Genomic DNA, 25274 nt, shown 5'->3' on the forward strand with positions numbered 1-25274 from the left:
CCTTAGGTATGTTTATTCCCAGGTATTTTACTTTTTTTTTGATGTGATGGTAAATGGGATTATTTCTTTAATTTCTCTTTCTTATAGTTTGTTGTTAGTACACAGAAAAACAGATTTTTGTATATTAACTTTGTATCCTGCAACTTCACTAAATTCATTGATGAGCTCAAGTGGTTTTCCGGGGGCATCTTTAGCATCTGCTATGTATAGGATCATGTTATCTACAGTGACAGTTTTACTTCTTCCCTTCCAGTTTGGATTTCTTTTCTTTCTTCTTCTCTGATTGCTATTGTTAGGATGTCCAAAACTATGCTGAATAAAAGTCAAGAGTGGGTATCCTTGCCTTGTACCTGATCTTACAGAAAATGCTTTCAGCTTATCACCATTGAGTATAATGTTAGCTGTGGGTTTGTCACATATGGTCTTCATTATGTTGAATTACACTCCTTCTAATCTCACTTTCTGGAGAGTTTTTATCATAAATGATATTGAATTTTGTCCAAGACTTTTTCTGCATCTATTGGAACGATAATATGGTTTTTATTCTTCAATTTGTTATTGTGATGTATCACATTGATTGATTTGTATATATTTAAAAAACTCTTGCGTACCAACTAGAGAAAACATTTTTAAAATTTGTATGGAAACACAGAGGGCCCTGAATAGCCAAAACAATCTTGAGAAAGATGAAGAGAACTGAAGGAATTGTGCTCCTTAACTTCAGGCTACACTACAGTGCTACAGTCATCAAAACAGTGTAGTACGGGCACAAAAAGAGACACACAGGCCAACGGAGCACAAGAGAGCCCAGACACAAATGGAGCACAAGAGAGAGCCCAGACACAAATGCACACACTTATGATCAATTCATCTATGACAAGGAGGCAAGAACACAATGGAGAGAAGACAGTCCCTTCAACAAGCAGTGCTGGGAAAACTGAGCAGCTACATGTAAAAGAATGAAACTAGAAGTTTCTTTAACACTATATACAACAACAAACTCAATATGGATTAAAGACCTAAATGTATGACTGGAAACCATTAAAACTCCTAGAGTAAAACATAAGCAGAACACTCTTTGACATACATTTTAGCAATATATTTGTTTTATCCCTCTCCTAAAACAAAGGAAATAAAAGCAAAAATAAACAAGTGGGACCGAATTAAACTTAAAAACATTTTCACAGTAAAGGAAACCACTGACAAAACAAAAAGACAACCTACGGAACGGAAGAAAACATTTGCAAATGATATGCCCAATAAAGGGTTAATATTCAACATATATAAATGGCTCATACAACTCAACATCAAAAAACAAACAACCGAATTAAAAAATGGGCAGAAGAATTGAATAGACATTTTTCCAAAGGACAATGTAGATGGCCAACAGGCACATGAAAAGATATTCAACATCACTAAGCATCAGGGAAATGCAAACCCAGACCACAAGGAGATATCATCTCACACCTTTCAGAAAGGCTATCATCAAAAAGAACACTAATGTTGGCAAGGACATGGAGAAAAGGGAACCCTTGTACACTGTGCGTGGTAATGTAAATTAGTGCAGCCATTGTGGAAAATAATATGAAAGTTTCTCAAAAAACTAAAAATAGAACTATCAAAGGACATAGAACTTCCATGCCTGGGCATACATCTGAAAAAAAAAAAAAAAAACCCAACAAAAACTACTTCAAAAAGATATATGTAATTCAATGTTTATAATAGTAGTATTTACAATTGCACGGATATGGAAGCAATCTAACTGTGCATCAACAGATGAATGGATAAAGAAGAAATGTATATATACCATATCTTCTTTATTTTATACACACACACACACACACACACACACACTGGAATACTACTTAGTCACGAAAAAGAAAAAGTTTTGCCATGTGCCAACAATGTGGATGGACTTGGAGGGTATTATGCTAAATCAAGTAAGTCAGATAGAGAAAGGCAAATATATATGACATATACAGAATCTAAAAAATAAAACAAACTAGTGAATAGAACAAAAAGAAGCTGACTCACAGACTCACAAATATGGAGAACATCTGTGATTACCACTGGGGAGAAGAAAAGGGGTAAGGGCAATATAGCAGTAGAGGATTAAGAGGTACAAACTATTAGGTGTAACATAATCTATAAGGATATACTGTATAACACAGGGAATAAAACCAATATTTTATAATAACTATAAGTGGAGAACAACCTTTAAAAACTGTGAATCACTACACCGTATACCTTATATAACATTATGTATTAACTATACTTCAATACTATGTGGGTGCTCAATAAAAAAAAAATCACAATTTTTATTGGAAATAACATTAGCAATAATATTATGTGGACGTGTTCTATTGCTATTGCTATATTTAAACCATGTGACATGCACTTTCTCAGGTATTCTTCATATAGCCTTTGGAATAAGTACTGTTAACCCCAATTTAAAGAGTTAGGAATTGAGGTTTAGAAGTTCAGTAACTTGTCAAACGAGTAAGTGGCAGAGCTAGAATGAAAACCAGGTCTGTCTAACCTCAGACTCTGTTCACAATCACCATGCCTCATGCTCTGGGACAGAATATCCTAGCACTCCTGAGATCCTTCCAGATCCTTTCATGAAACTGCCGAGAAGACAGGGTCTCAGAAAGGTCTTTTTATCAGAGGGGAGAAAGCAAATCTGCAAAATTAGAATGATGGAAAGGTATGAAAAGTTTCTTTAAATCGTCCAACATTTTGAGAAACAAAAGACCATTTAGCTGATATCAGACCCAGGAAAGAATCAGACAAAAGTTAATCTCCAACCATTTCCACACTATGAGGAGAAATTAGAGGGAAATCGTGCAGTGTAGGTGCAAAAACGCTCCTAATTATGCTAACTGAACAGTCTGTGGGAGGAAAAGGTACTTTAACTGAAAGATCTTAGAAAATCTAAACAGAAAGTGTTACATATATATATATGTATATACTTTAAAATTTATTATATAGTCGTTGCTAGTAAAAGTAAGTCACAGCATTTTCCACTAATAAATTCTTACTTTTTTGTGGTGTTACTTTATTTTCAAGGGAAACCAAAATTATATGTAATACAAATTTGGAAAGAAGTACAAACAAAATAAAGACACTGCAATAAATTGACAGCACCCACTTAAATTTCAAGGTGGGCTGCATCCTAATGGCATGTTGTGAAGGAGATCGAGATGCAACAATTAAATCCTGCTAATCAGAGGACATGAATATTTCAGTATGTTCTAAATACTTCTGTGGCAGAAGCTCCCACAGAGAATTATATGAACATTGCATAAGGACTTGCCTGACAAGGTCTGCATTGTTCATAAATTTTTGTATTGATCCAATTTAGTAGGTATTGAATTCCCCATTCTAAAGAAACCAAGTACCTTTAAATGGTGAAACACTCGATAAACTCAGCATATCAGGAAAAACCAAGGTATTTTTACAGCAATAGTTGAATGCTTTGGAAGTAACCTATTTTTTTTTTTTAACTGCATTGAGGACAATGTTTTTTCTTTGGGAAAACAAGATTTAGAGACGCGCATGTGTGTGTGTGTGTGTGTACACACACACTTATATACACATATATACATGTATATATACACACACATATATACATGTGGACTTTCTATGTATAGAAAACCCAAGGCACATGCTCCCAGTCTTTTCATTCGAGTACAGAAGACAGCCAAGATGGCAACTATTGAGATAGTTCAGTACAATCATCTTCAAATGTGTTCCCAAAATTTGAGAGATATTTCCACATGCACTATTTCCTTTAAAGAAAATTCCTTTAAAACACTTGATGTCATGACAAGCTCCCATTTCAAGGAAAGCTCAGCAGGGCCCTGGCTCCGCCTTCCTCACCACGGGCTGCTGACCGCTGGGCCATGTCACCACAGACTGCGGTATCGAATCCAAAGCACCAGGAAAAGGGAGAAGACACACTTCAAATCAGCTCAGTGTTCTCCCCCATCAGGGGCCCTGCTGACTGCTTCAGAGAGCAGTATGTTTAGACAGGAGAAAAGGTCTGACTCTTCCCTCCCTTCCAGATCACCTAACCCTGTCAGCACTAGTCCCAACTAGGACGTGCTCCCTGAAAAGGAAGACAGTGAGAGAGGGAGAAGAGAGGGAGAAAACGATGGGAAAATCAGTTCAGTGGTTAAGGACACAGGCCTTGTGACAAAACAGAAACTCCAGACCTGAGTACTAGTTCAAGCTTGTTAACATTTTCCAAGACTTCGTTTACTGGTAAAATGGCAATGATATCCAACCACATAAGAGTTGTAAAGATTAAATGAACATTACTACAGGCAACTCACCTAACACAATGCTGCCTGGCAGAAGGTTAGCCACAATAACTACTGTCCTTTTGATTATCATCATGATCACAACATGCTTTGTGATTGCTAAAAATAAAAAGTATCAGGGCAACTTTGGGCCCTGAAAGCACTGATGAGTTGCTCTCCTATCTGTTTACACAAACACTGGTTAAGCAGTCAGAATGGCTCATCATCACCTTGAGACCCAGGTCACAACAGTCAGAGTAACCTACACTTTGCCTGCCTTCCAACATGTGTGACTGGATCAGCTGCTCCCTGCATCCTGGCAGGGCCTGTAGGTAAGCAGGCAAACACGCTCACCCTCAACAGTCTAGAAAGTGGAGGCGCCTCACGCCTGGTCTCTACCCCCGACCTCCTGGGTCCTTACAGCACAAGGTAAGAGTGGTCCAGACCCAAGTGGGACATAGACAGTGACCCCAAATGAGCTTCCATAAAAACCATCTGAAGACAGAGGAGCTTACTGTAAGCAAGGATATGCACAAAGATCTGTTCATGATGGGGAAAAAAATGGAAAAATAGTAGTTGCATAAATTGTATGATATGCCTAATACACTGAATTCTTAACAAAATAGAGAAACACATGATTAGCATGGTAATCGTAATTTCCCATATGGATGCTGAGTCAATTCATTTCACTTATTTTCCACTTGTCCCCACCAACCACCCAGAGCCGGTTTCCCTTCTCCTCTACTGCTCCTCTAGCCTTTCACTCCTCTTTATTTTTTATAATACTTACTACTACCTGACAATATATCATATGAGTTTTTTATTAATTCATTCCCCCACGAGGATATGAGTTCCAAGAAGGCCGGCATGTCACACAACTTGGGCAACAGCCAATGGACAAGATGAGCTGTGCCTGGCCCACAGAGAACTTCATGCAGATTTGTTGAATGGATACATTTAGAAAATTAGAAAATACAGATAAAAAACCTTACATTATCTTTACCCCTACCACCTACAGATATGTCAGATATTTTTCTGTGTGTAAATAGAAATAGCTTATAAACACAACTGAAGTGAAACAATGTTTAACATAGCACTCTCTTCTATCCCACATTGCTGGCAGATTCTTTACCAGCTGAGCCACAAGCGAAGCCCCTTCTATACTTAAAACTCTCCAAATAATTCACTAAGTGGAAGGATCCGCAAGTGGGGCGGCACCGTCTGTGAGCCTCCAGCACACAGCTGACCTATCCTAGTCACCTTCACTGCCCCGCATTTTCCACGGGTATCCAGGGTCAAATGTTTTCGATCACATGGTCTGAGTCTGAGGCGCCAAGGCTGCGGACTTGGATGGCGCCCAGCACCAGATGGTTTATAGCCGTGCTGCACAAACTGGAAACAGCGCTGGCAGCAGGGGGGAGCCGCAGCGAGATCCCTGATCCCGGCACGCGCTCCGTCAGTGCCCAGCGCGGGGGGCAAGCAGGGAAGTGCAGGAGAAGGGCGGGGAGAACTCTGGGGCCACACACCCCCAAAAGACCCCGCTCCTCCAAGTGAGTCATTAACCCACCCAAGCGGGCGTGCCCCCCACCCTCTGTCAGCGCCTGCCCAGCCAGCACCTGCGGAGTGTTTCACAACCCCTTGTCAAATCAGGAGGGTGAAAGATGTAAAGCCAGCAAGTGCACCCAGGCAAGAACAAAGTGCTGTGGTTTCTGAGTCCAGCCTGATGGGATCCCGGCCCCTTTCCTGTAAGGGGCTCCGTGTCCCTCAGAGGCACCCCGCCTTCCCACTTGGCCTCAAGAAAGCACAACACAATTCGAATTCAAAAGGTACCTCACAGCTCAGCATTATTTCAATAAACAAAGCCTCCCTTTCTTCCCCCTACCTACAAAGAACACGTTTTATCACATATGCTTTGACAATTTTCTCTCATACAAATTGATTTATTCCCCTCCCCTGCCCCCTCCATCTTGCAGGCAGACTAAAATGATTAAGTACAGCGGGGGGTGGGACAGAACTCATCGGCAGCGGCCAGCGAAGCTGAGGACACTGTGTGGTCTCCCGCAACACGTAGGGTCTGCTGAACCACCCTCAGGAGAGAAGCAGCAGGAACCATAACCCTGTATGAGACAGCAAGAGAGACACAGATGTACTGAACAGTCTTTTAGACTCTGTGGGAAAGGACGAGGGCGGGATGATATGGGAGAATGACACTGAAACATGTAAATTATCATATGTGAGACGAATCTCCAGTCCAGGTTCAATGCATGATACAGGATGCTCGGGGCTGGTGCACTGGGATGACCTAGAGGGATGGGATGGGGAGGGAGGATGGAGGGGGATTCAGGATGGGGAACACATGTACACCTATGGCGGATTCAAGTCAATGTATGGCAAAACCAATACAATGTTGTAAAGTAAAATAAATAAATAAATTAATTTAAAAAAAAGAAAAAAGGAAGGATGAAGAGGAGCCCACGCTGGATGGCTGATCAAACAAATTCCTTTGGATGCAGATCTCATCAGTTGCTTCTGACTTTGGCTGAGTGGAAGGAGCTGCAAGTGGGGAGGCACCACCTTTGAGACCCCAGCACACAGCTCCCAGTGCACCCAGCACAGTGTGGACGCAGGCAGGGAGAGACAAGCTGGGTACCCAGGGAGGTGGGGAGTCTCGGGGTGACCAAACAGCACGCACTTCTTAGAAGGACGGTGTTCTTTCAGCACACGTTTGATGTGGCATTGCTTTCCTCCCATCATTTAGGTTCATTTGCAAACTGAACTCCTCTGCTTGTAAGGGAGGAACCACAGAATTTTCCCAAGCTGGTGAAGTCCAACCTTAACCAGTGGCCCCAACACACTAGAGAAACAGAGGCGACACCTAACCCTTAGTTTCTCGCACTGTCCACCCTCTCCCCAACACTCCCTTCCTCACACCTCCCCTATTCGCTCCAGTCATGTCTGACTCCTTGCCACCCTATGGACCTTAGTGCCTCTGTCCACGGGATTCTCCAGGCAAGAATACTGGAGTGGGTTGCCATGCCCTCCTCCAAAGAATCTTCCTGACCCAGGGATGAAACCCAAGTCTCAGGTCTCCTGCATTGGCAGCTGGGTTCTTTACCACTAGTACCACCTGGGAAACCCATATACACATAGTACTAGAATGCAAACCAAAAATTCCCTAAAGCAGCCAAGTGGTAAGACAGTGTGCAAGGAAAGTATCAAATATTCTTAAAGGCTGCTTAAGAATGAAACATTTCTAACCTTCATAAAAACACCAAAGCAAAGCTTAAATCTGGCAGTGACTAGAAATACTGCAGTTTCAACAACATAAAACCCACATTGACTCAAACTGTTAAAGCTAAGCTTCAACCGAAGCAGTTCACACTGTCAATCACTAGGCACATGGAAACAACGGTGGGCAAGCTTTTGCCTGATACACAGAGGCCATCTCCTCAGAGTCCCGAGTGACTCTTGTCAAAATTCTGAATGCGAGTGTGTGTGTTAATTAATTTAAGCACAAACACCATTCTGAGATGAACAGACAGAATGACAAAACCCAAGGACTCCGTGAGACAGTCTTCCTATCGGTCTTAATCTAGGCCATCATTTCCAAAAAACAAAACTGAGCTTAGCTTTGAGCTCCCAGAAAAATATCACAAATGTGAAGCAGGATTACTTAGCTCTAAGGCAAGACGGGTGAAGGCAGATTAGCAGCAGCCAACAGGCAAAGACGAGCCGTTACCCTGAGGGCAGTCCCCATGACCCTGGGTTTATCAGCTGGAGGGCTCAGGCTTGCCTGCAACACCTCTCCTGAGACTGGACTTTGTCGTCTTCAAAGCCGTAGTGATGGCTGTGGAATTTCTCTGGTGGAGAACCTTTCAGGTCAGGGGCCAGCCTCCTCTCTTTGGGGTAATGTGGGTACAGTCCTCCCTGGGAGTTTAGTCTACAGCCTCTTGAAATTCATTCCAATCTGATGATTCCCTCATTTTATACCAATAGATGTGTCAGGTGAAAAAGTGAGTCAACACGGAGTGGTTATAGAGGACGTTTCTTTTCATGGGGCAGAGAAAAAAACAGAAGTTATTGCAAAGGAGTCAAGGATTCCTCAGAGTAGGACTTTTTGATTTGGTTCCTCAGCTTTTTAAAGTCCTGGCAATCATGCTCAAGCCAACAGAGCGACATTTACGGAAGTGCGGGAGGGGGCCCTTCCGGCCACGCTGTACGTGGCATTCACACACCTGCAGGGCCAGGGCTGCCCAGAAAAGGACTGCAGTGGACTGAATGTTTATTTAAAGTGACTAATCCACAAAGGAACAGCTCCACCCCCCCCTCAGACACCAGGCCAGAGCGAAAAAGGGAAAGATAGCTACCACCTTACACTTGCAGATCTTGACTCCCCTTCTTTGCTGGGGCAGAGAAACCTAATCCACAGCTACCAAATTATCCTTTCATTTGCCATCTTGAAAGAAAGGAAGATTATTCAAAACTTGCCTACTGTCTCAAGATGTTAAAAATTTAGGGACTTCCCTAGTGGTCCAGTGGTGAAGACTCCATGCTCCCAAATGCAGGAGGCCCAGGTTCAATTCCTGGTCAGGGAACTAGATCCCACAGGCCGCAACTAAGAGTTCATGAGCCTCAACTAAAGACCCCTCCCTCCTGCATGCTGCACAGAAGACTGAAGATCCCACGTGCTGCAAGTAAGACCTGGTGCAGACAAATAAATAAATAAATATTAAAAAAAAAAACATACCGCATCTCATTCCAGATATTAGATTCTTTTGGACAATAAATTTATGTTCACCAAGGAAGAGTGGGAATCTATCATATCATTTCCTGGGGAAGCACAGAGCGTGAGAGCATCCTTATAAAGCAAGGTTAAGCTGGGCTTTCTTCATCACCCCGCATACCGAGTGCAGTATTAGACCACGCACACGCCACGGCAAGCCTACCCGGAGCTCCTGCGCTGTACGTGCTCGCATCAATGTGGCAACCCGACAGCCTTAAGGAACTGATAACTCAAACGAGGAGTGTCAGAATTTAGCTGAAAACACACGCTGTTTTTCCCTAATAAATTCCAGATGTTAAGACTAGCTTCATATCCATCTAGAGACCAGCGCTTTACATAATCTGTTCTTTAAAACCTCCTGAAAAAAAAATGTAACTGCATTTCTTTCTCCCACTGCATTTTATGGACAAAAATGCACTTATTCATGGACTTAAACTGAAAGAAATTAGTTATTCCCCATAAGTTTAATGATTTCCAAAGAAATACATTAATGGAGTATGTGGAATGATAAATCTGTGCTATGAAAGATAATAGAAAGCAGACCTCGCCTATGATTGAGTTCAAATTCCAGAATACATCATATGCATAAAACTCTTGCAGTTTATGGAATTCTGAGTCTCCACGTTTGAATAGTGGGTGCAGGTCACAGCTTTCCTGATGTGTCTACTTTTTTTTTTTTTAAATTAAGCTTTCCTGGTGAGTGGCGGTAGAGAACAGAGCAGATTGGAGGTGGGAGGGCTGAACAGGGCAGGAACAAAGATTTGGCAAAGGCTAATACTATGCACTGCCTTTTGCCCCTTTAAGTCAGTACAGCAAAGATCTCCAGAATTTGGGCTAGACCAGTAGCCACAGCTTAGGCAGGTTCAGCTTCCATAATATCCGCAGCCCCTGCAGGCAATAGCGGCGACCACTGAAAGCCCGAGTTGCCTAAGAAAACAGAGCTTTAAGACAAACGCCCTGCGCCCTCTCCCTCCCCCAGTCTGCTGCCTAGAGCATCCTGTATAGAAATTCTGCAGTTGCCACGGCCGGCACTCCTCTGCCTTGGGAAAGGGGAACAGGAGACACTGTTCGCAGCGCTCTTGCTGTTTTGTGAGTAAGAAGGAAAAGGAGAGGATAAAGAGGGAAGGGATTCAATCTAAAGGGCAGGGGCAAAAGGTACATAGAATGGACATGCCATACACATCGAGGCAGCCACTCAAAGTAAAGGAAGAAACCCAGAAGGAGAAAGGAAAATAAGGGGAAAATAATTACATATAGGAATTAGCAGGATAGGTTTTAAAAAAAAGGACCCTTTGGGGGAAAAAAACAAGCTCATAGATACAGAGAACAGACTGGTGGTTGTCAGAGGTTGGGGGGAGGGCGGGTAAAATGGGTGAAGGAGGTCAAAAAGTACAAACTTCCACTTATAAAATAAATACGTCCTGGGGAGGTAATGTATAGCATGGTGCTTACAGTTAATAACTCTGTATTGCATATTTGTTTATTTTTTTGTTTTTTGTTCTTTTTTTTTTTTGTATTGCATATTTGAATGATGCTAAGAGAAGAGGTCTTAAAAGTCATCATCACAAGAAACAAATTCTGTGGTGATGGATACTAACTATACTCACTGCGGTGACCATTTATTAATATATACAAATATCAAATCATTGCATCGTACACTTGAAACTAATCTACCACCACATGTCCATCATACCTCAATTTTTTTTTAAGGCCATTTGAAAGACTTCTTTTTGCAGGACATTCCTGTACCTAAACATTACAGTGTCTTCTCTCACGTCATCACCTACAATGCCATCCCCACAGCCTCCCAGCCAGTCTCCCAAGGAGGAGCATGCATGCTGAGATAACTGGGTAGAGATGAGCTGTGAACCAAGAAACAGCTTGAGGTTATTCTCAAAAAAGAACTCTCTCGTTCAGACCCGCTCAATGTGTTCAGGTACAGAGCCAAGGGGTTAACGTTTAAGTTCAGAAACTCTGTGTAGGTCAAATTCTGGCCCTGGGGAGACACAAGGGCGGGTTTCTTAAAATGTAAAGACTTGCCCTCCACCCTGTGACAGGTCACCTTTTGAACTGCTAGGGGATGAACTGGGAGAAAAATAGAAAGCTTTGCAGCCAGGCACTCCTGTGTGAATGTAGGGAACAATCAGAGGGCTGTCTAGAAAACAAAATGTCTCATTTCTTTAATAGTAGCTATTCAGGCAGCAAGAGGCAATTCAGAAATGGTCAGCAAAGCACAATGATTGGGAGCCAGGCATAAATGATATGTTTCTATTCTGCACCAGCATTTATGCACTGCCCAATTTCACTTTGGTTAAATAAAGTACTTTCTTCTGGGGATGGAAAGTATATGATACTAGGGCCATAGCTACTATAATAGATGGATCTACCCCACACACCTCAACTCCAGTGTAAAATTGTTAAGATTTTTAATAAGATGCACAGATTTTTTTTTTTTTTTGAAAGGACAAGATCATTAGCAGATGTGGTTTTCATGGAAAGAAGTAATTAATGGTGTCTGGTAAAGAACCCGCCTGCCAATTCAGGAGACATAAGAGATGCAGGTTTGATCCCTGGGTCGGGAAGATTCCCTGGATGAGGGCACAGAAACCCACTTTAGTATTCTTGCTGGAGAATCCCATGGACAGAGGAGCCTGGTGGGCTATAGTGCATAGGGTTGCAAAGAGTTGGACACAACTGAAGCGACTTAGCATGCACTCATAATGGTCTAAACTAAATTACTTTTCTCTTTACAGCAACTACGTCCTTTAAACAAGGATGTACGGAGTCATAGGATTATTTCTTTCATCTTTTTTCCTTTTCTTCAATGGACTTTATTTCTACGCCATGGCAGACACATCCTTCTCTTGCACACCTGAGCAATATACCATTTCCCCACCTCTCAGACAGGAAGTCACATTTCTGAAAACTTCTGATAAACCACAACTGCATGAATGTTGCCATGTCTGATGTGTGTATGCAGACATGCCTGTAATTAAACTATCTCAGAGCCCAACCTCTATGTATCCCCACCCACTCCTGTTTTTCTTATCTGTTCTTTGGAAGCTAGCATCTACCTTACCCACTCCCCAGGGATACTGGGAAAAGGGGAAATGTTTATGTGTCATATGGTGTAAGCACTATAAAAACGTTAGTTATAATATATGACTCAGCTCAAAATGAGATTTACTGACCTTTAAATGTAACTCCTCTTACCTGGGTCCTTAAGATTCATCTTTAACACATTTTATAAAGTTTGCCTAGAAGTCACGTCACGCCCTATAGGCTCTCTGCTAATGGACTCAGTAGTGACAGCATAAGCAAGCACCTTGGCACGATCCGTTCCCAAAAAGGAGCCTTAAGGAGCCCTGATATTTAAGGATAAGACTTGAAATTTGAGGGTCAGGCTCCATATATTGCCAAATCACTTTCAGTATCATTACATTAACAGGAATCTCCTAAAGTAAAAGATGGGTATTTAGCTCCCATGCTGGGATATTTTTCATCCTGAACTGAGGCTTCATTGAAGTCCTGGTGACCCCATGGTCTGTAGCCTGCCAGGCTCCTCTGTCCATGAGGATTCTCCAGACAGGAATACTAGAGTGGGTTGCCATGCCCTCCTCCAGGGGATCTCCGCTACCCAGGGATTAAACCCAGGTCTCCCACATTGCAGGTGAATTCTTTACCAACTGAGCTACCAGGGAAACCCCAAAAGCCAGATTGTTCTATACAGTCCATGGAATTCTCCAGGCCAGAATACTGGAGTGCATAGCCTTTCCCTTCTCCAGGGAATCTTCCCAACCCAGGGATTGAACCCAGGTCTCCCACATAGCAGGCAGAATCTTTACCAGCAGAGTTACAAGGGAAGCCTAAGAATACTGGAGTGGGTAGCTATCCCTTCTCCAGCAGATCTTCCCGACAGGAATTCGAACCGGGGTCTCCTGCCTTGCAACCTTACCTGATCAATTGAGCTGTCAGGGAAGCCCAGGTATGAACGTCCCGAAAGCTTTGGCTCCAGACACGATTGGTGTTCTTGAGAACCGTTTCTGTCTTGTAGGGGTGTTTGGCCATGACCTTACCAAATGACTGAAGGTCAGTTCCAGAAAATTCACTCAAATGTCTTCCTTCAGCACAAAAAAACATCTGATCGCAAACCCATAAAATCACAAGGGAGTTCAGAGACAAATTATGCAGAGAACAACTGCAGCATGGTACAAGATCATTTCCCATAAGAAGGGAGTCATTTTTCTGACTGTAAAGACTAACAGAGGAAGAACAGACAACAAAGCTGCTTCATTACTCTGTAAAGATCAGCCTGCATTTCTGCTCCAAAACATATTAAGCTCCTGTCTGGCAATTAGCGGATAAGGGCAAAAATGCACAGACAAGCGGAAGGTGGAAACCCCTTTAACCCAGAAAACCCAGTTGGTGGCTCTGTGTCCCATATCATTTCACATTGGTCACTGGGCAGCCTCCAAGAAAAGCAGCAGCTAAGGCAAAGGAATTCTCCAGAAACTGTGAAGTTTCAAGGCACTGAAAGTTTCAGAGATGTCTGCTCCAACCAGGAAGTCCAAGAACTCATCAGTAATTGATACCGTTGCAGCAAGCCCTCTCAAAGAAAGGCTTGCCCTTCCCTGCCCCCATGATCCATCTATTAACAGTCAAACTTTCTGACCTAGAAAAAGTGAAATGGAAAGCTATCCAGTTGTGGTTGACTAACTTCAGACACAGTGGGAGCACTGGGGAAGGAAAGGACTGCTACTTAAGGAAAGGATTCTATGCGAGAACACAGAGGCACTTTTCTCCATCTGAGTGGAAGACAACAGACACACATACCAAGGAGAGTACAGACCAAATGAATACAATTCAACTCAAACAATCCAGGAATCTGACTTCATGCTAATGGCTAAATCCCACTTAAAAATAAGACTGGCACAGCTGTTGTCCATGTGACCTTGGAACAACACAAGGAAGCACCTTTAGGTGTTAAATCACCTCTTGGAAGTTATTTAAAAGGTGAGCTAAGACTTCAGAAGTTATTACAGCTACTTAGCTTCTTCAGCAATTCATTTTGATACAGAATATGCTTCATTTCTGTTTTGCACTATATGTGGTTACCTTTTTTTTTTTTTTTTTTACAGCTTTATAGCTGAGAGACGCTTCCTTTGCAGGTGTATCTCTTCCCCTTCGTACATAACCTTGTTCGAATAAAAAGGAATCAGTCATTTCAGTTCAGTCGCTCAGTCGTGTCTGACTCTTTGCGACCCCATGAATTGCAGCACGCCAGGCCTCCCTGTCCATCACCAACTCCCGGAGTTTACTCAAACTCATGTCCATTGAGTCGGTCCATCCAGCCATCTCATTCTCTGTCGTCCCCTTCTCCTCCTGCCCCCAATCCCTCCCAGCATCAGGGTCTTTTCCAATGAGTCAATTCTTCCCATGAGGTGGCCCAAGTACTGGAGTTTCAGCTCCAACATCAGTCCTTCCAATGAACACCCAGGACTGATCTCCTCTAGGATGGACCGGTTGGATCTCCTTGCAGTCCAAGGGACTCTCAAGAATCTTCTCCAACACCACAGTTCAAAAGTATTAATTTTTCGGCACTCAGCTTTCTTCACAGTCCAACTCTCACATCCATAAATGACCACTGGAAAAACCATAGCCTTGACTAGACGGACCTTTGTTGGCAAAGTAATGTCTCTGCTTTTTAATATGCTATCTAGGTATCTAGGTTGGTCATAACTTTTCTTCCAAGGAGTAAGCGTCTTTTAATTTCATGGCTGCAATCACCATCTGCAGTGATTTTGGAGCCAAAAAAATAAAGTCTGACACTGTTTCCCCATCTATTTGCCATGAAGTGATGGGACCAGATGCCATGATCTTAGTTTTCTGAATGTTGAGCTTTCAGCCCGCTTTTTCACTCTCCTCTTTCACTTTCATCAAGAGGCTTTTTAGTTCCTCTTCACTTCCTGCCATAAGGGTGGTGTCATCTGCATATCTGAGGTTCTTGATATTTCTCCCGGCAATCTTGATTCCAGCTTGTGCTTCTTCCAGCCCAGCATTTCTCATGATGTACTCTGCATGTAAGTTAAATAAGCAGGGTGACAATATACAGCCTTGACGTACTCCTTTTCCAAAGGAATAGGGGTCGCAAATAAAGATTTTGCTCTTTATCATACCTTCAAACTCGGCTTCAATAGTATGTCAACAGAGAACTCCCAGGTGTACAAGCTGGATTTAGGCAGAGGAACCAAATTGCCAGCGTCCATTGGATCATAGAAAAGCAAGAGAATTCCAGAGAAACATCTACTTCTGCTTCACCGACTAAAGCCTTTGACTGTGTGGGTTACAACAAACTGTGGAAAATTCTTAAAGACATGGGAATACCAGACCACCTTACCTCCCTCCTGAGAAACCTGTGTGCAGGTCAAGAAGCAACAGAACTGGACATGAACAATGGACTGGTTCAAAATTGGGGAAGGAGTACATACGTCAAGGCTGTATATTGTTAACCTGCTTATTTAACTTATATGCAGAGTACATCATACAAAATGTTGGGCTGGCTGAAGCACAAGCTGGAACCAAGATTCTGGGAGAAATATCAGTAATCTCAGATATGCAGATGACACCACCCTAATGGCAGAAAGTGAAGAGAAACTAAAGGGCCTCTCGATGAGAATCAAAAAGCTGGCTTAAAAGTCAACATTCAAAAAATGAAGATCATGGCATCCAGTCCCATCACTTCAGAGCAAATAGATGGGGGTAAAAATGGAAACAATGACAGACTTTATTTTCTTGGGCTCAAAAACCACTGCAGATGGTGACTGCAGCCATGAAATTAAAAGATACTCCCTGGAAGAAAAGCTATGACAAACCTAGACAGTGTATTAAAAAGCAGAGACATCACTTTGCCAACAAAGGTCCAGCCAGGGCTTCTCCAGTAGTCATGTATGACTGTGAGAGTTGGACCAAAAAGATGGCTGAGCACTGAAGAACTGAGAGTCCCTTGGACTGCAAGGAAATCAAACCAGTCAATCCTAAAGGAAACCAACCCTGAATATTTACTGGATGGACTGATGCTGAAACGGAAGCTCCAATACTTTGGCCACCTGATCTGCAGAGCTGCCTCTTTGGAAAAGACCCTGATGCTGGGAAAGATTGAGGGCAGGAGAAGGGATAGACAGAGGATAAGATGGGTGGATGGCATCATTGACTCAATGGACATGAGTTTGAGTAAACTCTGGAAGATGGAAGGAAAGGGAAGACTGGTATGCGGCAGTCCATGGGGTTATGAAGAGTTGGTTGCAACTGAACAATAGTACGTTTCAAATACTAACATAACCCAGAACAAACCAGCCCAGAAGACAGAAGACCCCAAGTACGGCAATCTGTCCATCGTCACATAATATCTAGGGACTGGAGGCACCATAATTTAACCACCAACCACTGGACGTGTAACCAATTTTCTTCGGTGAATAATGCTGCAGTAAAGAACATTAGGACAAATTCTTAGAAATGAGATCAGTATTTGGCCAAGGCTTCTGAGTGTGAAATTGCTTCCCCCACAAAAGCTATTGCAATTTATACTTCTGTCAGCTCTATTTTGCTTTACTTCCAACAAATCTACATAGATCATTGAAATAAATATTTTTTACCAATATGGTTCCAAGATGACTTTTAGACTTCATTTCCTCACTTATTCAAGGTTAAACTTTTCCCATATATCTACAGGACAAGTGGCTTTGTTTTTTAATTGCCTGTTCACATTCTTTGCTCATTTTGGCAAGATGTTGACTTCTCAGAATTTGATATGTATTATAAATATTAACCTTTAACCATGTGTATTGAAAATATTCTTTCCCAGTTGGCTATTCACCTTTTAATTTATACAGCATTTTTGGACATCTGTATATTTTATATTTTTATGTTACCTCCATAAATCTTTTTCCTTTGCAGATTTTCCCTTCTGCTTTTTGTTTAGAAAGCCCTTCTTCACTCTGTTCAGACAGTTACCGACATTTTCTTCATTGTGATGTTTAAAAATGTGGTCATTTTTTATAAAACTTTCATTCCATATGGAATTTCATTGTGTATATAAATCGCAAATCTAACTCTGTTGTTTATATATTTGTAGGTATTCATTCTAGCATTGCTGAATAAAATTTCTCTTATTGCAGCCATTATAATATAGCTATCCTTTTTATATTATTTTAAATTATCGTATTACAAATTTTAATGTTTCATTATTATAAAATATCTCCTTTATTTTTCAAAAATATTTTAGCTATTTGTTTATTTTCCAGGTGAAGTTACTACGAAGATTTAAAAAACTCTCAAGGACTTTGGATCAGAACATTAAATTTCCACTCTCTTCTCGGTTGGTGCAGTCATGTATCAGACTTAAGTCATCTAACCACATGGATATTTCATCCATCAACTATAATTTTCATTGTTGTGCCTCTCCGTAACTGAGACACAAATTCCTTGAGGACCAACACAATGTCTGCTTTATTCCTCAGTGTGTTCCATTCCTAGCACTTAGTACAATGTAAGCACACACACAATTACTGAAGGAAAGCAAAGTGACCTAGCACTCTTTTCATCCTAAACATCTCATTTAGTGTCTCTAACTAAAAATAGCTACACTAGCAAGGTAACCGTGAACACAGCTGGTGTGTGAAAGCTGAACGAGGTGTGCAAGGGACGTATAGGCTACTGTTCCCAGTGCTGGCCAACGGCAAGACAACTCCAGAGACGGCGTCCTCCCTCAGCTACCACAACGTGCAGAAGAAAGAGGAGGGCAACACTGCGGTAAAGGTGAGCTAAAACCAACATATTAGGAATCAGGCTTTAGAATTACAGAAACTTGACTAGACTGAGGTTCTTTTAGTATCACTGCCATGGAGAAGTAGAGGTCAGCTAAATGCTTTTTAAAAGTCCAAGACCCAGTGCTAAGAGAGATTTTGGACATTTAAAGAGCGATGTCCCAGGACAGAGTTAGGTAGAGAGTGAAGAATCCTAGCTCAAAAAGATGGCCTGAACAAGCGCTCCTGGCCTGTCTTCTTCCCAATGCCTTGGCGTAGAGACTCAACTAATAAAAATCAACCAGCTGGGGTAGAGACTGGAAGGAATGATGGTGAATCACACCCAGATTGCTGGTAAGGATCTCCTGTATTATTTATGACATCTATGGAGTGCCTCTTAACAATTTACTAGTTTTAAGATATGTTTACAAAGATTATAGCTCTGTAATAATGACAAAAACTAAAAAACTGAATAAATGCTCATCAGTAGGAAAGTAAATGCATAAATTGTCCGTATCCACATCCTGTGGCTATGAAAAATAAAAATCTATGATATGCTGTTAAAGTTTTTTTTAAAAAAAAAAAAAAAAACCTACAATGTACATATGGCTTCTCTGGTGGCTCATTGCAGAATCTGCCTGCAATGCGGGAGACCTGGGTTCGATCCCTGGGTTGGGAAGATCACCTGGAGGAAAGAACTGCTACTCACTCCAGTATTCTGGCCTGGAGAATTCTATGGACAGAGGAGCCTGGCAGGCTACAGTCCATGGGGCAGCAGAGTCGGACACAACTGAGTGACTTTCACTTTCAGGATGTATATATAAGGTGATCTATTTTTATAAAAGTGGTCACATATATACACATTTGTATATTATATGTCAGCACAGATGAGTACTGAAGAATAAACACCAAGCTGGTAACATGGGTTAAGGAGGGAGACGGGATATACGGTGGAAAAGGGGCCGAGCTGGCTTTTGCATGGTACAGTTGCCCTCTGCATCTGGGGATAAAGAGCCGGTGGGCGCTGAGGGACCACTGTACTATGCCATTTTACACAAGGGACTTGAGCATTTGCAGACTTCGGTATCTGCAAGCATCCTCGAACCGAGGGACAACTGTATACTTTTGTGTCATCTGACCTGTTACAATGACCATTCATTTCTTTTGTGCCTTGAATGGAAAAGCATATATATTATTATCCTCAAAAATAAATAGACATGTCAACAAATTTTCAAAAATGAATATCAACAATGCAAATATAAAATTATCTCAAAATTATCAAACGCAGAACAAACAAAATAAAGAACCTCATTAGAAGACACTTGAGATAGTGGAGCTTTGATGACGCAAAGCTGGAACTAGGTGCAACAATTAGGTTTCCTTTGATTTCAGGGACTTATTTATTCTGTTTATCTCAAGACAGAGCTAATAAACCAAATGGTTTTGAAAGGTCCTAAATGGTTCTCAATATTTGGGGCATATTCCAGGAAGATTAAGTTAATTCAGCTATTTATACAGTGGCATATTTGACAGGGAAAACGCAGACCAGATATTTGAAGTTAATGTTCCATTAGCCCCTCAAGCGGAGGGGGAGCAGCGATAGGCGAGCAGAGGCGGTGACCCAGCTGCTGTGGTTTATCTGGCTTTGGAACCCTGGCTTTTGGCAAAGTGTTTAGGAGGCTGAAGGAGATCTGCATGAGATGGCAAGTTTGCTGTCGGGACCTCAGGGGATAAATTAAAGGTCAACCACGTGATATCCCTTAGAACAATAGTCAACTCTACGGAAGAGATAAAACAGTCCTCAGTCAACCATCCCTGGAGTACTTTTCATGCATGTTTTCAACCTTTTGGTCATGACCCACAAATGAATCTAGAAATAAATTTAGTGTACTGTAATCAGCGTGGGTCTAGATGAGGAAGAAAAACTTTAAAAACCTTAAACTTTAAACTGCCTTAAATAATGCTCTTTGGTTTTTTTTTCCTGCCCTCATCCCTACACCTCCTACTTTCAACCAGCAGGGAACAAATCACTTTCTCACCAGTCTGTAAGGCCACATCCTGTGCTGATTTTCAAGGAGCTAATTTTTCCATTTAGGAAAAAAAGGAAGTCAAGTTCAAGTATCCATTAGAAAAGGCAAGAGATAATTCCACTTTCTCTACCTCTCAACAAAATGTGTGTCATAATGGGTAAGAGGCTTTGCCTTTGGACTTCTCTCTGAGAAATAATTCATAAATTCCCTTCTCTTGTATATTAAAATGTCATATAAAAATAGGGAGATTACATCAAATAAAGTTGGAATGCTGGAATCTAGTGGGGTTCCTAAGGATTGTACTCACAGTCCAGCACCAGAAGCTACAGAACAAACCCTCAAATCTGAAATGTTACCTCTTCAGCTGGGTTGTGGGCACTCAAACTTCCAAAGACTACTGTTGCCAGCAGAATCCTCAGCTTTACTTTTGAAACTCCAGCATGTGCCTCACACTCAGAAATAAAGCACTGATCACAAACCCAACGGCCATGGGGGACACCTCCTTGTACCCCAGACCTGCACATCCGGTTGCCTACCAGACTTCCGTATGAAAAGGGACACAACTTAACATACTCCTAACTCAGCCTGTCTTCTTCCCTTCAAGCTACCCCAACCCGCACATCCACTCAGCCCTGAGTGCTGCTTCAGCTAAATGAGTGCACTATAGGAGCTAGGCTCCACACGCCCATTCGCCTAAGGCAGAGACTTCCTTTCTCTCATCAGTTTCTGTGGAGCTGCCTCCTAAATCTTTCTGGAAACTTCACTCCTCCCCGTGCCTCCCACCATCAGTCTAGCTCAGGACACCGCTGCTCACCTGGATTATGGCAACAGTGCTGTCACTGGTTTTCCTGCTTTCTCTCCAAACGGTTTTCCAAATCCATAAACAAAACACAACACTCAGTATATCACTTCTACTAAAAGATAAATATAAATCACCACAACATGTCAATGGCTGCACTTTGCCGTCAGGTAGGGTTCAAATTCCTCAACATGGCCTAATAACCCCTCCGCCAAGCTATCTCCTCTTGTCATACAGAAGAAATTGCAGAACTGCAGACAAGTTCAACGCCCTCCTGCCCTGACCGCTGCCAACCAACTTCACATCACACTCAGGTGCCCTCTGCAAAGACTTCTTAGACCCTAGTGGGCACCGCACCCCAGGCCTCCTCGTTCTGATCACAGTGCCTATCACACTGCTCAATGGCCCCCTTGCTCGCATCTCCTCCACTGGGTCTATAAATTCCTTGATGAGTGGGATTGTGTCTGACTGGCTACAAGACCCAGCACGGTGCTTGGCCCAAAGCAAATGCTGAATACATCTTAAAGATGAATCAGCTCTTCTGTCCAGGGCAATGGGAACCATGAAAAAGCCAAACCAAGCACTGGAGGTCATCGCTGATTAGCACAACCCAGTGTGGACGGACTTCCAGTGGTGGGAAAACCATAACCTCTGAGGTGCAGAAGGATGGAAAACCTACAGCCGCAAAGTCATCCAATGATCCTCTGCTACACAATCTAAAAACAAAGGGAATGTTGAGGTCAGTTATGTAAGTCTGCTTATGATCATAAACAATGCCCCCATTAAGTGTCTTTTACCTTTAAAACCTGGCTTTTACTTTATACAAAGAAAAGGTATGGGGTAGGATGTGGCGGGAGGTCGGAGGGAGGTTCGGGAGGGAGGGGACATCTGTATACCTGTGGCTCATTCATGTTGATCAGCAGAACCAACACAATATTGTAAAGCAATTATCCTCCAATTTTAAAAAAATGAAGACGGTAACAATAAATAAATAAATAAAAGGAAGCAGCTTGTTAAGAAAAAGAAAGAAACTATATCCCCGAAGTCACAACTGTAACAGCTATTAGATTTCTCCCTGGCCTTTCCATTTTTTTTATCTGTATGTTTGTGCTTCTCATTAAATAGCTATAATCATAGCATACATATCTCACTAATTTAGTTTTATCTTTACAGTTTTTCACAAGTGGGTATACAGTCATCATATTCATAATTTTAATGACGGAATAAATGCTATCAAGTAAACACATTATAATTTTCTCAATCATATTTAGGTAGTTTCTAATCTTTACTAATGTAAATCATGCTATAAAGATATATAAAAAATACATAACCATGTTCTAAATTGGTACAGATTTTTTTTTTCTCGTTTTAAAGGATTACTGCACCACTGGAAGGAACTTGAAAAAGAATGCATGCTTGGGACACCATCTACGTGCACAACATTCTAAAGAGTGGCTACTGTAATTACGGAAGAAAGGGCTAGCAGATCAAAACACATGCCTGGTAGAGGAAGGGGCAAGAAAAGAAGCTGTGAGAGGTGGTGGAGAAGGCAGGAGAAGGTAAGACGTGTTGCTGAAGCAGAGCAGGAGAAGCAGGAATTCAAACAGGCAAGGTCCAAGTGGAACATGTTCCTGAAAGACCTGAGAGAAGCAATGCTAGAGGCACCCTCAGCTCTCAGAGTCTACCCTGCCTCGGTCCCTACTCAGCAGCAGGACGCCCCAGAGGCAGGTGGACCATCTTGGCATCTCGGAGCACAGCAGCTTTCCCAGCACACACTGGGCATCATTGGAAAAGCCCCCGACGCTGGGAGGGACTGAGGGCAGGAGGAGAGGGGACGACAGAGGGTGAGATGGTTGGAGGGCATCACTGACTCAATGGAAATGAGTTTGAGCAAACTCCGGGAGATGGTGAAGGACAGGGAAGTCTGGCGTGCTGCAGTCCATGAGGTCGCAAAGAGTTGGACACAACTGAGTGACTGAACAACTGGGTATCCCATTTAAACAAGAAAGCCATGACTGACAGCTGAGGAGTCTGACCTTTTCCTCACACCTAGGGGACTAGACGGAGGAGGCAGTGGCACCCCACTCCAGTACTCTCGCCTGGAAACTCCCATGGATGGAGGAGCCTGGTAGGCTGCGGTCCATGGGGTCACTAAGAGTCGGGAAAGGACTGAGCGACTTCACTTTCACTTTTCACTTTCACACATTGGAGAAGGAAATGGCAACCCACTCCAGTGTTCTTGCCTGGAGAATCCCAGGGATGGGGAGCCTGGTGGGCTGCCGCCTATGGGATTGCACAGAGTCGGACACGACTGAAGCGACTTAGCAGCAGCAGCAGGGGACTAGAAGGCAAGAAGGGGAAGAGCAAACAAGAGGAAGTGGTTACCAGGGCAAAAACTTTATCTATGAGGGACATTTGGGGGAGCATGTCTGAAGGAATAGTACAATCTCAACTGGCTCTGCCATGACCAGTGGTCACCAATAATGCCACCTCCTTGCACCCAAGTTGAGCCCTTGCAGGGACAGCTCAGCTTCTACAAACAGCCCAGTTCTTCCCTCAGCAGGCTTCCTATAATGAAAATTTGATTCAGCACTCATGTAAATATTATTTCTCACACAACTCTCATCTTCTATTGTTCTTATGCTAATAAGCTCAACAGTTTCCCCAATCCAGTTCCACTGTCAAAGAATATTAAAATCCTCCTTGGTAGAGAATGCTTAATTAATATGCTGTTTTCTCTTCCTCCCATCCTAGAAGCACAAATTGAGCTCTCACAAAAGGCTCTCACAAAAAAGGGGATCTATAGTCTTCCTGCAAACACAGAGCTGTGGTCTCCAGTCATTGCAGTTCTGTTTCTACCTATTCCATTGACTTGATCAAAAAATCTTAACATTCATACAACATTCATACATCCTCTAAGAAGCCAGGGTGCTAAGAAGCCTAGACTTTAGCAGAACTTAAAAATCAGAGGGGGAAAAACGGTCCACAAGTCATACTTTACTGTCAGGAAGGTTGTATATCTCATGCACCATCCCCACCCCCATGCCTCCTCTGTGCCTCATTCAATACCCTACAGAGACCCTTTAAAAACACAGTCTGTGCTTTCAGCAATAAATGACATCCCTGTAAATCCATGTAATGTTCAGGAAATAAATCCAGGGCTCTCTGCTGCCCATACGGCAACATTAATCTTATGAACAGGACTACGAAACACCCACCCCTCCCCTCCCTCCATCTGCTTTAAGTAGGGCAAGTATTTTACTCATGTTAATTGTTCTGACAGATGAGGATCAACACTGCGCTAATCCATTTGCAGGCTAGCACTGGCTACATTTATCTTCTCAAATGCTGCTAGAGGCAAGTACACTGGCTGGGAGGAACACAAGAGCTACCTCAGGCAATGCTCAGTGCTCTTAAGTGACTGCCTACAGAGGGAGTGAGCAGGCTCCGGGAGTTGGTGATGGACAGGGAGGCCTGGCGTGCTGCGATCCATGGGGTCGCAAACAGTCAGACATGACTGAGCGATTGGACTGAACTGGACTGAGGGAGAGTGGGTCCCCGAACCAGTTCAAGGTCTCTTGGTTGCCGCTGTGCTTGTGTTTTGATCCTTTAGAAACAGTAGACGGTATTTCAATGAAGACAAATTATATCAATCTCTATTGATTTCTTTTCCATTGCTAGTATGTCTTCTCGTGGACTAATTAATCATATGGAAGTTCTCTAAAATTTAGACAAAAGGATGAGGCCGAATTTCATCAGATTCTTCTATGAAATTCTCTAATCCAACTAGGAACCGTGTGCATTTTGCAAGGGGTGTGCCACCTGTTTTACAGGACACACTGGGTAGCATCAGAGCCCAGGCCTGCCAGTGTGGGCAAGGGTGTGCGCCTTAAATACAGGCAAACCTGGCATCAGACCCCACCTCCACCATTTGTCACCTCCACCCCCAGTCCTGTGGATACAGTATCACATGATTCAGCACATTTCACACCCAGCCGGATACTGTTCCCAGACAAGGGCTTTGGCTTTGTCCCCTTAAGCCACTGTACCTACATCCCAGTTTTTAATTACCTAAAAAAGCAGCTCAACACACTGTGCTAAATATTTCTTAGCTATTTCTACCCTCTAGATGGGGAAACAGTGGAAACAGTGGCTGACTTTATTTTTATTTTTCTGGGCTCCAAAATCACTGCAGATGGTGACTGCAGCCATGAAATAAAAAGACGCTTACTCCTTGGAAGGAAAGTTATGACCAACCTAGACAGCATATTAAAAAGCATAGACATTACTTTGCCAACAAAGGTCCATCTAGTCAAGGCTATGGTTTTTCCAGTGGTCATGTATGGATGTGAGAGTTAGACTATAAAGAAAGCTAAGCACAGAAGAATTGACGCTTTTGAACCGTGGTGTTAGAGAAGACTCTTGAGACTCCTTTAGACTGCAAGGAGATCCAATCAGTCCATCCTAAAGGAGATCAGTCCTGGGTATTCATTGGAAGGACTGATGTGGAAGATGAAGCTCCAATACTTTGGCCACCTGATGCGAAGAGCTAACTCA

General features: G+C 42.6%; 1 protein-coding gene across 5 annotated transcripts in view; it reads right to left on the reverse strand.

Moving 5' to 3' along the window:
- Positions 1 to 25274, reverse strand: part of MCC (MCC regulator of WNT signaling pathway) — a 488910-nt gene that overhangs the window by 129190 nt on the left and 334446 nt on the right. The window contains exon 1 of one of the 5 annotated variants that reach the window (XM_043920203.1): positions 9251 to 9324. The exons of the other annotated variants lie outside the window; for them this stretch is intronic. Within the exon in view, the coding sequence (XP_043776138.1) occupies positions 9251 to 9280 (30 nt within the window). The 5' untranslated portion in view covers positions 9281 to 9324. Of the gene's footprint in view, positions 1 to 9250; positions 9325 to 25274 lie in introns of those variants that run through there. 5 annotated transcript variants of the gene reach the window in all.

The sequence above is a fragment of the Cervus elaphus genome, chromosome 12 (assembly GCF_910594005.1).
Source record: "Cervus elaphus chromosome 12, mCerEla1.1, whole genome shotgun sequence".
Lineage (NCBI taxonomy): Eukaryota > Metazoa > Chordata > Mammalia > Artiodactyla > Cervidae > Cervus > Cervus elaphus.